Source organism: Mesoplodon bidens, assembly GCF_964165515.1.
Source record: "Mesoplodon bidens genome assembly, chromosome: 19".
NCBI classification, from domain to species: domain Eukaryota; kingdom Metazoa; phylum Chordata; class Mammalia; order Artiodactyla; family Ziphiidae; genus Mesoplodon; species Mesoplodon bidens.
Genome location: NC_138179.1, coordinates 3421196 through 3436460, shown reverse-complemented (window position 1 = coordinate 3436460; position 15265 = coordinate 3421196). Strand labels below are relative to the sequence as shown.

General features: G+C 38.8%; 1 protein-coding gene across 2 annotated transcripts in view; it reads right to left on the bottom strand.

Annotated features, from left to right (window-relative positions):
- ANKFN1 (ankyrin repeat and fibronectin type III domain containing 1) overlaps window positions 1-15265 on the bottom strand; it is a gene marked incomplete at its 3' end in the record, with an annotated part of 258888 nt that overhangs the window by 140310 nt on the left and 103313 nt on the right. Inside the window, exon 3 of one of the 2 annotated variants that reach the window (XM_081218673.1) lies at window positions 481-682. In XM_081218673.1, coding sequence (XP_081074799.1) covers window positions 481-666 — 186 coding nt within the window. In that variant the 5' untranslated portion in view covers window positions 667-682. Of the gene's footprint in view, window positions 1-480; window positions 683-15265 lie in introns of those variants that run through there. The other variant, XM_081218672.1, reaches the window with a different exon arrangement.

Below are 15265 nucleotides of genomic sequence, written 5' to 3'. Positions count from 1 at the left end.
TTACCATTGTATAATACGTTTGCTTTTTTTTTTTTTTTTTTTGCCTGGATTCTGTCTTGAATGCCTTTGGAAAGCATATGGGGTATACATTAGAAATAAGTAAATAAAATATTGTTCATTGTTCATTCAATATTTGAATGAACACTGGATTTGAATGAACACTGGATCTCTCAGAAAGCCTATTTAATCTCAAACTCCATATTTGTCAAGCTGCTATTTTGTGGGTTCTTTGGTCTATTAGAGAAAGTAAAACTAAGGGAAAATAAAGGAAAAGAAGTCAAGAAAAAGAAAGGGAAAATCTCACAGTCACCTAAACTTCGGCTAACATATATATGTGCAGTTCCTACCTTACCCGACTTTCAACATCTATAAACTTGCAAACATCAGGTTCTGAAGTAACCGTGGATCATCGTAGTATCTCCTTCAATCCAAACACAACTGCGCTAATCAAACCGAGATGAGCATAAAGAGTTTTATTACCACCGAGGTCTTTCTGAGACTCAGCCGGTCAGTTCTTGTTCTGAAATAGGCTTCATCAAACGAAGAGTGGCTCCCTTTCAGTTTCTCAGAGAGGTTCCGGTACAGGCGTTTGGCAGCACTGGGAGATGATGGGGCGCTATGTTTTTTTGACTGAGAAAGATGTACATTCTGCATTTGTTGGGTCATTTTCACACGGCAATTCCTAAGTGGAGAAAAAGCTAATGTTGTGATAATTTACACAACATAATTATAAGTTGACAAAAAAGTTTTTATCATCCCCGGTAACCATCTGGAACCCTAATAAAACATTATAGCTGGAAAGGACCTTAGAGATCACCAGATCCAGCTTTTTCATGCTAGAGAGGAGAAAGCTGAAACCCAGGGAAGGCAAGCAGCTTGTTCGTGGCCACGTAGCTAATCGGCGGCGAGAGTGACATGACAACGCCCAGTCACTACATACACATAGGCACTCACATACCGACATGCATGACTTGAGCCTCTACGAAAGATCGTTCGAGCTCTGTCCCACTGGGAGGAAGTATCTCAATTCTGTAACCCAAGGAGTCTGCTCAATTATTCTTGGCTACATATAATTGGAATTCTGCTACGTATACTCTAGATGCTGTCTTCTGTTGGGTGTATAAAGGAGTGTGGTTGTTTCCTGAAGATCCCCCTTCTCTCAGAGGTGTTAAACTGTGCCTGTTGTCTGAGATTGGTTGGACTACCGCAGTGCCCAGAGCTTTGGGGAACTTGTACCGATAGGCTCATCCTTGCTCACCCCAGATACTTCAGATAGCGTCCTCCAGGACACTTACTACTGGCATTCTCCAAGTAGTACTTGACTGCTGTTCCACAAATCTCTATAAACAGGTCCTCACCAACGTCATACCTGAAGTCAATTTCCAGGAGGTTGGCTATGGATTTCAAAAGCTGTCCACCATTATGTGGGGTATTGCTATTGAAATATTGATGCTACCAAGGCTATTGCTGCCTCGCGGTGTGTGTATGGGAGGAACAAATGTATGAATGAAATAACTGGCTAAGGCAGTTTTGTGCAAGGTGTCTCCACCCCTGGTGCAGCCTCTGGTGCATTGGGCCCAGGTCTCTGGAGCATGCGGCTGCCTTCCCACCACCTGCCCTCCAATTTCCAGTGGACTCTTCCATTTGTAATGCTGCCATTGCCACTTAGCCATGTCCCTTAGGACATCTTCAGTCCTTGAATTTTTATAGCTGTATGGACTCTGATATAACATCATGTAGAATCTCTTTTATTGGCCAAACTCTTCACAGGACTGACTGAGTGATTCTCCAACTCCTACAGGATATAACCATATTCTTTAGCTTTACATACAAGTGCTTGCCTCTCCAGCTTCATCTGATACTGCACTTCTACATTTTAGGTTTCAGTCTTTCTGATCTCCTTAGAGTTTCCTAAGTGGTTCAAACTCTTTGCTACCTCTGGGTCTTTGTATACACTGCTCTGTATGTATTAAAATGCCATCTGTGCCTTCATCCCCTAGGAAACAATTGTTGATCCTTAAAGTCTATGCTCAAGTCGTTTCTGACACCCCCGGGCAAATTTGGGTATTTCTTTACTCATTCACTCAGTATATGCTTGTTACAGTAAATGCTTTATCACGTTACAACTGTTTGTTTGGCTGTCTGTCTCCCAGCTAGTCTATATGCTTCACAAGAACAAGGACTGCTAAATATTACTTTTTATATCTCCAGTACCTAAAATGTGCCTGTCGCAGGGTAAAAGAAATATAACAGAGATTAAGATATGAATCTCCTCTTCCACCTACTGAATATGGGATCTTGGGCAAGTTACTTAACATGTCTGCATCTCATTTTTCTAATTTTTAAAATAGAGAAAATAACAACAACCACATACTATGGTTGTGAGGATTTGATGAGATAATGAATGTAAATAGCTTAGAATGTAGGCAGACTTCTGGCAGCTATCATATTTATTATAGAAGATACTCAGCAGATACTTCAGGGTAAATGAGCGCACATTTGAGAGTCTATTACATATAATATAGTAAGGGTCTACCCAGAAAGGTCATTTCCTCTCATGCTTCTGAACTGGGTTCCATGTCCACTAGCACCAACTAACCTTGACTTACTTGCACTTTAACAAATGGAGATCCATCTTCATTACATTGTTGAATGTCTTTAGGCACCTTTTAAGTCTTGCTTGTAATTTTCTCCAACACAGACTTCCTGGTGCCTTCTGAGGAGGTCAGACCTATTCAATATTAGTCATGTTCATCAGGCCCTACCCATTCTTAGCTAAACGGCCACATTTACATTTGGAAGGAGGATGTAAAGCACTGTCTGTAGTGTGTATGTACATGTGGGTATATTCTCATTAATTTTTAATCATCTTTTAATTTACACAAAAGCAGTAGGTGATTTGGCATCTTCCTCTTTCTGCCTACAAATCTTTTACCTATAATTCAGTAGCAGCCATAGCACTTCCTCTATATCTTAACCATTCCCACAGAAATTCCAGATTGATATGCAAGCTAGCTTACATGGGGATTGCCTTTACTTATTTACTTCTGCCTCCTGTCTCTGGCCTCTTCCTTCAGCATTAAGCCATCTGTCTTGTCTACGTCATTATCGTTCCCCAAATAACTCTACATTCTTTAGTATCTCCCACAGGGCCCCGGAGTCCAGTAAATAAATTCTTGTCGATTGATCAAATTCCAGTGACTTGCCCTCCAACTGATGACACCTACCCACACGGTCTCTTTTGTCTTTGCTCATCTCCCATCTGTTCCCTTCACTCAAAATAGGTTGACTTTCTCTGTCTCTTTGAGTTCCTTCTCATACTACCCCAGCTGTCCCTTTCTTCCAGGCCATCCTTCAGCACGTTTCTGTTTTTCTAGATTTCATCTATCATTATATTTTCTTTTCCTTCTCTATATTTAAACTTTTGTCTGATGAGAGATACTGAGCAAGACAACTTTCTATTATCTGTTCTCATAAACATGCACACCCCTCCCAGCTAACTGTGCCCTTAAATCTTTACCATGGAAAGGGGAAAGCATTTGAAAAGCAGAGGAGCTTTGGCTCTGGAACTTGGCAGACCCAAGCTTGAGCCATGATATTGTTATCTGTAATCTGGATAACTTTGGGCACTTTAATAAAATTCCCTGAGTCTGTGTAATATATAAAAATGTTTATTACAGAGTTGTGAACATTAAATGAATTAACAAAAGGTATGCATCCTGTTTGGTGCATAGTAGCCACTCAGTACATAGCAGCAATTAGTAAGGTTACTTCAAGTCTTCTTCCCAAACCAGAAACACCAAAGTACACTGTAATGATTTAAATAGTTTTGCTTGTTGTAAACATTGTTTTGAATCTGATTTTATGTATTTATTATACTTCATTTTTATTTTGATAAAAATTTGTTTAGATATTTTAGTGTGTATGTTTACAGTAAGTTATCGTAAAACAGAAGTATCAAGTAGAGCCTCAGACTGTTAGAGGGAAGAGAGGAATAAAAATGTCTAAAAATACTTGAAAAATAAAAAGAAACAAAATTGAGAAACATAATAAATAGAAATGTAAAATGAAAGAGTAGGGTTAAGACTGAATATGTGAGCAGAATACATTCAGATGGTTTACTTTTCCTAATAAAAGATAAGACTCTCCAACTGAGATTTTTACATTGCCATTTACAAGTGGTACACCTCATTAAACATTTCACAGAAATATTAAAAACAAAAGAAAAGTATGACAGTGGGAATGGCAAAATAAGGACCTCTGAAAATCCTCTTCTACATAAAAGCAATGAGAACATCAGCAAAAATTGTCAGAATTAATTTTTCAGAGTCCTGGAAATTAACCAAAGGTTTGAAGCAATCCAGGAAGTGTTTATTCAAGAAAAGTAACTGAATTTGGTAAGAATAGTAAGCTTTGTGGCATTTTTAACTTGCTTCATTCCCATATTCCTCAGCTCTGTGGTAGCCTTGAAGACTAAACAGCCTACATTCATAGTAAAAAACCAGTAGCCTGGCAGCCACTGGATGGTGCAGAATAGTAATGGAGCATCTTTAAAACCCCATTTTGAGAGAATCATCATTATTTGACACTTCTGGTGGTTCCCTGGAAGAACTCACTCACAAGGCTTTTTTTTTTTTTTTTTTTTTTTTAATTTATTTGACTCTGAGCTCACCAAGTGCAAATAACCTTTTCCTCTGGGGCATCTGTTGAACACAAACATCAGCAATGGCTTAATATCACAGCTGCCTGAGGTGGTGGATAAGAATGGTAGCAAACGGTAGATAACCAAAAGGCTTAAAAGGAGAAGTTGAGAAATCAGATGTCCGTAGAGGACTTTGAAAAGTTGTGACACATTCCTGGGGATCTAACAGATCACAGGCATGCCCAGGGCTGAGAGCATTCTCATAAAGTGCCTGAGAAGGTCCTAAGCTCTCAACTCTGTCTGACTTTGAGGCTCTGTGCAAGCAGGATGTGCAGGCTAAGGCAGAGCTGTCAACTGCCTGACGAGTATTGAAGGTGTGCCCCAACATATACACAGAACCCCTTTGCCAAGATCACTTCTAGGCCTTAAGGAGATTTGTGTTCAGTCATTAGCAGACCACTAAGCTAACCAAGCAAAGACTTCAGTGGCCACATATGACAAGAATACAGACTTTACAGATACAGTTCTGTACTTTACAAATTCAGTTAGAGGATAATCTGATTTCTAGAGTTGCCATATTACATTATTTAAGATGCCTAGCTTTCAAGAGAAAAAAAATATGAGACATGCAAAGAAACAAAAAAAAAAGTATTTTCCATTCACGGGAAGTAATGCAGTATATTAACATTGCCCTTGAAGAAGTCCAAATGTTGGGCTTATTAGACAAAGACTTTATTTTTTTTAATATCTATCTATCTATCTATTTATTTATGGTACAGTTGTTTTACAATGTTCAGTTACTTTCTACTGTACAGCTAAGTGAAGTAGAGTTCCCTGTGCTGTACAGCAGGTTCTCATTAGTTATTTTATACAGATTAGTGTATATACATCAATCCCAATCTCCCAATTCATCCCATTTCCCCCCTTTACCCCCTTGGTGTCCATACATTTGTTCTCTACATCTGTGTCTCTATTTCTACCTTGCAAACCAGTTCATCTGTACCATTTTTCTAGATTCCTCATATATGTGTTAAGATATGGTAATTGTTTTTCTCTTTCTGACTTACTTCACTGTGTGTGACAGTCTCTATGTCCATCCATATCTCTACAGATGACCCACTTTTGTTCCTTTTTATGGCCGAGTAATATTCCACTTAGACAAAGACTTTAAATTGGATATCTTAAATATGTTCAAAGAACTAAAGGAATTCATGTCCAAAGAAATAAAGGAAATTATGAGAATGATGTCTCACCAAATAGAGAATATCAACACAAAGGTAGAATTTATTTTAAAAAAAAGCCAGAATCAAGTAGAAATTCTGGAGTTGAAAAGTACAATAACTGAAATGAAAAATTGACTGGAGGAGCTAAACATCAGATTTGAGCAGGCAGAAGAAAGAATCAGCAGACTTGAAGATAGGTCAATTGAAATCAGTTTTAGGAGCAAAACGGAAAAAAAAAATGAAGAGAACCAGAGTCTTAGAGATCTGTGTGACACCATCAAATGTACCAACATATATATAATAGGCATCCCAGAAGGAGAAGGAGGAGGAAAAAGCATATTGAAAAACTAATGGCCAGTAACGTCCCTAAATTGATGAAAAACATTAACCTACACATCCTAGAATCTCAGTGAACACCTAGTTGGATAAAGTCAAAGAGATTCACACCTAGATACATCATAATTAAACTGTCGAAAGCTAAAGACAAAGAGAAAATCTTGAAAACAACAAGCAAGAAATAACTCATTATGTACAAGGAATTCTGAAAATGATTTACAGCTGGTTTTTCACCAGAAAATGATAGAGGCCAGAAGGAAGTGGTTTTAAGCACCGTATCAAAAGTAAGGACTTTGATACAAGGCTTATCTACTTTTAGGTTTTGGTTTTTCTACTTATTAGAAAATTATTCAAATAAGTTTATTAGATATAATTAGCTGTATGATATTTAGCAAAATATTAGTTTCAATTTCCTCATCTTAACAGTGGTCCCATCTCAATGTTAATAGTCATGTCTAAAGGGATATTAAAATTTTAAATGAGATAATACATACCAATTGTTTAACAGAGTGCCTGAAATAAACAGATGTTCAATAAATATTTTTTGAACATCTATTTATTTTAAGCCTGCTGTTTCCAGGCAACTACTGGTCTGCTTTTTGATACTATAGATTAGGTTTCATTTTATGGAATTTCATACAAGTGGAATCATCATCATTCACTTTTTTTTTTAACCTGGATTCTTCTTCTTTATTTGAGGGTCAATTTTAAAAAATAAACTCATTTATTTTGGGCTGCATTGGGTCTTTGTTGCCATGCATGGGCTTTCTCTAGTTGGGGCAAGTGGGGGCTACCTTTCATTTCGGTGCATGGGCTTCTCATTTCAGTGGATTCTCTTGCTGTGGAGCATGGGCTCTAGGCACCTGGGCTTCAGTAGTTGTGGTGCGCCAGCTCAGTAATTGTGGCTCATGGGCTCAGTAGTTGTGGCTTGTGGGCTCTAGAGCACAGGCTCAATAGTTGTGGTGCAGAGGCTTAGTTTCTCCACAGCATGTGGGATCTTCCTGGACCAGGGATTGAACCCATGTCCCCTGCACTGGCAGGTGGATTCTTAAGCACTGTGCCACTAGGGGAGTCCCGAGGGTCAACTTTTTTTTTAATGGTAGCATTTCTTGTTTTTAGTTTTAATTTTTTTTAAATTGAAGTATAGTTGATTTACAATGTTGTGTTAGTTTCAGGTGCACAGCAAAGTGATTCAGTTATATATAAGAATATGTATATTTTTTTCAGATTCTTTTCTGTTACAGGTTATTACAAGGTATTGAATATAGTTCCCTGTGCTATACAGTAGGTCCTCGTTGTTTATCTATTTTATATACAAGTAAGTCCCCTACATACGAACAAGTTCCATTCCAAGAGCACGTTCATAAGTCCAATTTGTTTGTAAGTCCAAAAAGGTTAGCCTAGATACCCAACTAACACAATCGGCTATATAGTACTGTACTGTAGTAGGTTTATAATACTTATCACACAAATAATACATAAAAAAAGAAACACAAAAAACAAAACATTTTTGATCTTACAGTACAGTACCTTGAAAGGTACAGTAGTACCGTTCAAGAGCTGGCATACAGTGGCTGGCATTGAGTGAACAGGTAAGAAGAGTTACTGACTGGAGGAGGGAGAGGAGGTGGGAGGTGGTAGAGCTGAAGGATCATCAGCAATAGGGAATGGAGGGTAAGCTGCAGTTTCACTTACGCCTGACGTTGATGGCATAGGTTCTGGTTCCTTGCTGGATTCAATTCTATCTATCCTCTTGAAAAAACGATCCAGTGATGTCTGGGTAGTAGCTCTTTTTTTCTCATCATAGATAATACGGTAGCACTGGATTGCATTCTGACCGGCTGCTGCAACCTTTGTGTATACCATTCTACGTTTGGGTCCTGTGCCTCAAAAACTAACAGTGCCTTTTTTTTTTTTTGGTGGTATGCAGGCCTCTCACTGTTGTGGCCTCTTCCGTTGTGGAGCACAGGCTCTGGACACGCAGGCTCAGCAGCCATGGCTCATGGGCCCAGCTGCACCCCAGCATGTGGGATCTTCCCGGACCGGGGCACGAACCCGTGTCCCCTGCATCGGCAGGCGGACTCTCAACCACTGCGCCACCAGGGAAGCCCGAACAGTGCCTTCTTAAGTAAAGAAAATCCCCTTGCCATTTCCTGCATTGTGAATCTCTTTGGTTCTTCAGTTATTTCTTCTTTCTCTTGTCTCTCTTTGTCCTTTCTCTGGGCCTCCAACTCCATCAGGCCTTCATTAATAAGCTCCTTGTGTTGCACAGCAAAGATCCTCTTGCAGATCTAGCTTGGAATAAATATACTGTACTACTGTATTCTATACAGTACTGTACAGTAAAGTACACAAAAGCACAACCGCTTGTAGAGGATGCATGAACATGACAATGTACGCCAGACACATGAACTAACTTACGTGGTTGGACATACTAACGCACGTTTGCATCTTTGAAAGTTTGCAACTTGAAGGTTTGCATGTAGGGGACTTACTGTACAGTAGTGTGTATGTGTTAATCCCAAACTCCTAATTTATCCCTCCCCCTCCTTTTCCCTTTGGTAACCATAAGTTTGTTTTCTATGTCTGTGAGTCTATTTCTGTTTTGTAAATAAGTTCATTTGTCTGATTGTTTAATATTCCCCATAAGTGATATCATATGATATTTGTCTTTCTCTGACTTACTTCACTTAATATGATAATGTCTGGGTCCATCCATGTTGCTGCAAATGGCATTATTTTACTCTTTTTTATGGTTGAGTAATATTCCACTGTGTGTGTGTGTGTGTGTGTGTGTGTGTGTGTGTGTGTGTGTATAAACATATATATAAAAATCACATCTTTATCCATTCATCTTTTGATGGGCATTTAGGTTGCTTCCATGTCTTGGCTATTGTAAATAATGCTGCTGTGAACATTGGGGTGCGTATATCTTTTTGGATTATGGTTTTCTCTGGATATATGCCCAGGAGTGGGATTATATGTGAACTCTAGTTTTAGTTTTTTAAGGAGCCTCCATACTGTTCTCCATAGTGGGTGTACCAGTTTACATTCCCACCAACAGTGTAGGAGGGTTCCTTTTTCTCCACACCCTATCCAGCATTTATTATTTGTAGACTTTTTGATGATGGCCATTCTGACTGGTGTGAGGTGATACTTTACTGTAGTTTAGATTTGCATTTCTCTAATAATTAGCGATGCTGAGCATCTCTTCATGTGCCTGTTGTCCATCTATATTTTTACCTGGCTTCTTTAACTCAGTTTTATTATTTTGAGAGTCATCCATATTGTAATGTCTATTAGTAGTTCTTCACTTTTTATTGCTGAAGAGTATTCCATTGTATGGGTGTACCACTATTAATCAAGTTTAAGGTATTATTTTAGTAATAATAAGACTTTAATAAGACTCGGGATTTGCTCTAAAGAAAGAAAATATATATATTCTTCTTCCATGAAAGAGGATTAGGAGACCTGAGTTACAAAGAGAAGGGGACACAGATTGAAGGTGTGCTGATCTCTGCAACTTGGATACAGGACTAGACTTTAGGAGATAGTTAACCAGGCAGAGATTTTCTATGGGAAAGCTAATTTCTGGTTTTATGATTTTTTTTTTGCATCCTAATAATTATTTTATCCCCAAATCTTTAATAAAAGTCATGTTAAATGTTATGGTCTGTCAAACCTTTAGGAAAGAAATTATACCAATCCTACATAAACCTCTGTAAAATTTGGGTTCATTTTTGAAGCCCTGACACCGAAACCAGAAAAAAGGCATTACAAGAAAAGAAAGCTATTGCCCGATGTCTCTCATGAACATAGAGGCAAAAAATGTCAACAAAATGTTAGCATATAAACTTCAGCAATATACAAAAAGGATAATACATCATGATCAAGCATGGTTTATTGCAGGAAAGCAAGTTAGTGTAATCAAGCATAATTTATTACATTAACAGAATAAAGGGGAAAAACCATATGGTCCTCTTAATAAATGCAGATAAAGTAGCATTTGACAATATTCAATATCCATTTATGATTAAAAGTTGTTTCAGGAATATAGGGAACTTCTTCAGTCTGATAAAGAGAATCTGCAAAAACCTGTAGTCAACATTATATTTAGTGATTAAAGACAAAATGCTTCCTCCTAGGATCAGAAACAATGCAAGAATGTCCAATCCTACCTTTTCTAGGGTTCTAGGCGTTCTTGCCGTGAAGTAAGACAGGAAGGATAGAGGCATATAGATTGGAAAGAAAGAAGCAAGGCAGTCTTCATTTGCAGATGACATGAAAGTTTTGTAGAATAATCTAATAAATCCTCAAAAATCTACTTAGAACTAAATGCAGCAAAATATATGCAAGACCTATACACTTAAAACTACATGACATTAATGAGTGAATTAAAGAAGACCTAAATAAATATAGATAGACCTTCTTCATGATCAGATCAGAAGTATTAGTATTGTTAAGGTGCCAATTCTTCCAAATTGAGCTGTAGATTCAATTCAGTCTCAATCAAAATTCTAGCAGCCTTTCTTTCTTTCTCTTTCTTTTTCTCTCTCTCTTTCTCTCTTTCTTTTTCTCTCTTTCTCTATTTCTCTCTCTCTTTCTCCTTCCCTTCCTCTCCCTCCCTCCCTCCCTCCCTTTCCTTTCTTCCTCCCTCCCTCCTTCCTTCCTTCCTTCCTTCCTTTCTTTCTTTCTTTCTTTCTTTCTTTCTTTCTTTCTTTCTTTTCTTTCTTTCTTTCTTTCTTTCTTGAAATTGGTTGACAAGCTGTGTGAAAATGGAAAGAATCTAAAATAGTCAAAACAACTTTGAAAAAGAACAAAGTTGCTTACATGACCTGATTTCAAGACTTATAAGGCTACAATAATCAAGACACGGTACTGGTGTAAGGATAGCTATATAGATAAAGACAGTGGCATAACGATAGACATATAGGTGAATGAAACAGAGTAGAGAGCCTAGAAATAGCCTGCACATGTATTATCAATTGATCTTTGACAAAAGTGTCAAGGTAATTCAATAGAGAAAAAGAATTTTTTCAACAAATAGTGCTGGAACAATGGGATATACATATGCCAGAAAAAAAAAAAAAGAACCTCAACTCCTACTTCATATCATATGTAAAAATTAACTTAAAATGAAGTAGATTGTAGAAATAACTGCAAAAGCTAAAACTGTAAAACTTCTAGAAGAAAACATAGGAGAAAGTCTTTGTGAACTTGAATAAGACAATGATTTCTTAGAGGAGGCACAAAAAGCACAAACCATAAAATAAATTGATAAGTTGAACTTCATGAAAATTAAAGACTTCTGTTCTTTGACATATCAGTTACACTGATCTCAGTTACACTTTTGGAGGCCCTGTGAATATACCTGGAGCCAAGCTGTAAGGAAAGAGTGACCGTAGCCTAATCAATCCAGGTACAGAATGGCGGGAATAACCTGTGGAGAGTGGAGTCTCTTCAGATTTCTTTCAAAACTACCTGTTCCCTGGGCTTTGGCCTCTTGCTCAAACAGAGAGCTTTGGCTGTTGCCATCACCCTGTCTCTAAATGCCACCAGCTGTCTCAAGTGAAGGGTGGGTCCATCATGCTTACTGTGACAGAGCTGCAACAGCTCTGACCCAACCAGACCCATGGAAGGAGGCTTCAGCTTCACTCATGTCTAACTTGAAGGACTGGGTCATACTATCTGGAAATGGAAAAAGCTGGACCAATGAGAGACAGGAGGCTGGAAGTAGCCAGCAGATAATTTCCTCTCCATTCCTTCCCTGTGGACTGTTTTGAAGGCTTCTTGGAAGCAGTCACAGGCAAACAAACAGCCATATGTGTTCTCTTAGGATGCCTTGGCTAGTTCAGTTACAAACCATCTGTATTTGTTTTCCCTCCTTCCTTGACTCATTTCCCTTTTTCCCTTCACTCTTGATGCCCCGAGGTTATATCTCCCAATACCTAATAGAATATTTGCAACTGACTGTGCCTCAGGCTTTGTTTTCACAGGCTGAGACAAAATGTAATAACAATCCTATGAGAAAGCCAGTACTGTTATTACATCCTCATTTTACAAACAAGGAAACTGAGGCCCAGAGAGGTGATTAATTTGTACAAGATTCTACAGTCAGTAAATGGAGGAGGTAGCATTTGAACTCTGACTCCAAAGCTCATGCTCTTAGCAACTCTGCTGTTATTCTGCCTGAGGGGTCTTGGTCTGGCTGCCTGTCAGCTTCTTCCTAGACCTTGATTCTGAAGACATGATCTTGTCCTCATTATGAGTTCTGGCATGTCCAGAGTCCCTGTCTCACAGGATCTTGGTTGTGGGGCTTTCTTACTGTATTTTTACTGTGAAAAATGATCTGAGCCAATTTGAATTAGGAGTGGTTGTAAGACAAAGCATATTAGAAACAGGAGCTCTAGCCATTCTTGACAACTGGGTAGACAGATACATTCAGTGAAGGGAACATTTCTGACTGGGACAAGGTTGTTCTTCAGGCTGTGATGTGAACTAGGGACCTTCAGACTTCAACCTGCCTGTCACCAGATAGAAAAGAAAGTATGACACTCCCATTCTCCCCTGCTGTTAAGATGACAGTTATGTCTCCGATTGCTAAAGGGTGGCCGATTCTATTACACTGATGATATATAACAGGATGGAATCACCCGTTCTAGTTCCTGTGCATTTAAAAAGATAATATATTCAGTTATTCAGTGACAAGTTTTGAAAAGTCAGCTGTGACTTCACAGCAAGAAGACGACTGATTTTTGAAGTTTAACAGCATCTTTATGAGGTAGAGTGAAAAGGCAATTAATATTGGTTCTATAGTTCAGTAAACCCTTATGGATAGTCTACTCTGTAACCTATGTATCCTGTGATAGACCCTGGTGATTCAAAGGTGAATAAGATAGGGTCCTCATAGGGTGACCAGCTCTCCTGGTTTGCCTGGGACTGAGGGGTTTCCCTGGTTGCAGGACTTACAGTTCTAAAACTGGGAAAATCCTAGGCAAATTGAAACAAGCCGATTACCCTACCTGTATCCCAAGGGGCTCATAGGCTAAAAAGGAGGGCAGTTATGCAAGTGCATGTGGCTATGAAATAGTGTGATATGTGAAATTATGGAATAATAATACCTTTTACTTCTATGGCACCTTCTGTGAGCCAGGCACTATTCAAAATAATGCCTTTATATATATCAGTTCACAGAACCCCACAACAGCCCTGTGAAGTAAGGACTATTATCATCCCCACTTTACACAGGAAGAAATTGGGACACTTCTAAGGCGCAGATCTGGGATTCAAGCCCAGGTAATATGGGTCTATATCTGATAAATTAACCTCTAGACACTGCTCTCAAATGCCTAAGGCAAAGAAGTAGCAAAAGGGATAATTGATTAACTTCGTGGGTAAGAGGAGGTGGTCATGGGAGAACGGGGTGTAGGGAAATGGATTAGAGAAGGTGATGCCCGAGCAGGAATTTAGGAGGAATAAAAAGTCACTCTAGGTAGAATAGCTCAGATTGGGACATGGAAATGTGAACTGTCATGGTGCTGCTGGTAAGTCAACGTCCACAGGAGCCCTAATGGTATTTTTCTGGGCTCTGACACGTTCACTGGTACATTTCATCCACCACGCCAGGAACTTCGGAAAGGAGCCTGGAGAGGTAGCAGGGCCAGGCTCTCAAGGACTTGGCATTGCCATTCCAAGAAGCATAGAGTTCAACCTGTTCACAACGGGGAATCGCTAGAGAACTTCAAGAAAAAGCTGATATTTGCATTTGTATAGAATTACTCTGGAGGCATCCAGAGGGTGATTTGAAAGGGAGAGGGTTTTGGTGGGACCAGTGACAAGTGACAACCAAGTCTGAAGGTCTTGAAGAAGTCCCTGTGAGAGCTGGTGACTTCAACTACAGTATATGGCAATAGGGATGGAGAGGGCTGGACAGATTAAAAAGATGAAGAAAGTACAATGGACCAAGCTTTGTTAGTGATTGGGTGGAAGGGCTAAAGGAATCAGGAAATATAAGGTAACTTCTATGAGCTTTGCTTGGCTAACTAGCCAAATAATGGTTCCACCAATAATTTAAAAAACAAAACAAAACAAAAGAACACAGGAAGAAGAGTGGATTTAAAGGAGAAAGATGGTAAGTTCAGCTTTCCACAGTGTGACTCTCAAGGGCCTAGAAGAAACCTAGATGATATTGTCTAAGCCAAGCATTCCACACAAAAAGGACTTGGCTTGTCCTAAAGACTACTTAGTTTTCTGATCAAGAGTGAAATAACAATTATGAGGGAAGTTCTTGGAGACACGTATGACATCAAAAGAAAGCAGGATAATTAATATAATATTAGTGCAGCATTCTTTGGGTTTCCCCTGAGGTGGAAAACATTTAATACATTCATTTATGATAAAGTATTGGTGGCTTAATTTATTACTCCTCCTAAGAAATATCTGTATTTAATAAAAGACAGCAATACTTAACTGAATTCCTGATAAAAGAATTTCAGGTACCTCAATCCTAGAGATGGAACTTTTTGTGTGTGTGATATTTTTTGTAAATGAGCCTTCTAGAACGAAATCACAGTATATTTACAGCTGCTAATTCCATGTACATGGGTATGGAGGTAATTTGAACATCTGAAAGTTGTCATAAATTCAATACATGGGTTTCTCTCATCCCTGAGTTAACTCCGCCCAAATATTTCCACGTTTGTTTATTTCAAACATTTAAGACCTTCAGTATCTTGTCATCCTAGGTATAGAAAATCAGTTATTATTGACCAATAATGAAAAAAATTATTTACATGACCTATTTATTTGAATTTTAAGTGTTTTTTTTTTTTTTTTTTTTTTCGGTATGCGGGCCTCTCACCACTGTGGCCTCTTGTGTTGCGGAGCACAGGCTCCGGACACGCAGGCTCAGCAGCCATGGCTCACGGGCCCAGCTGCTTCACGGCATGTGGGATCCTCCCGGACTGGGGCACGAACCTGTGTCCCCTGCATCGGCAGGCGGACTCTCAACCACTGTGCCACCAGGGAAGCCCAGAATTTTAAGTTTTTTTAAAAATGACATTTT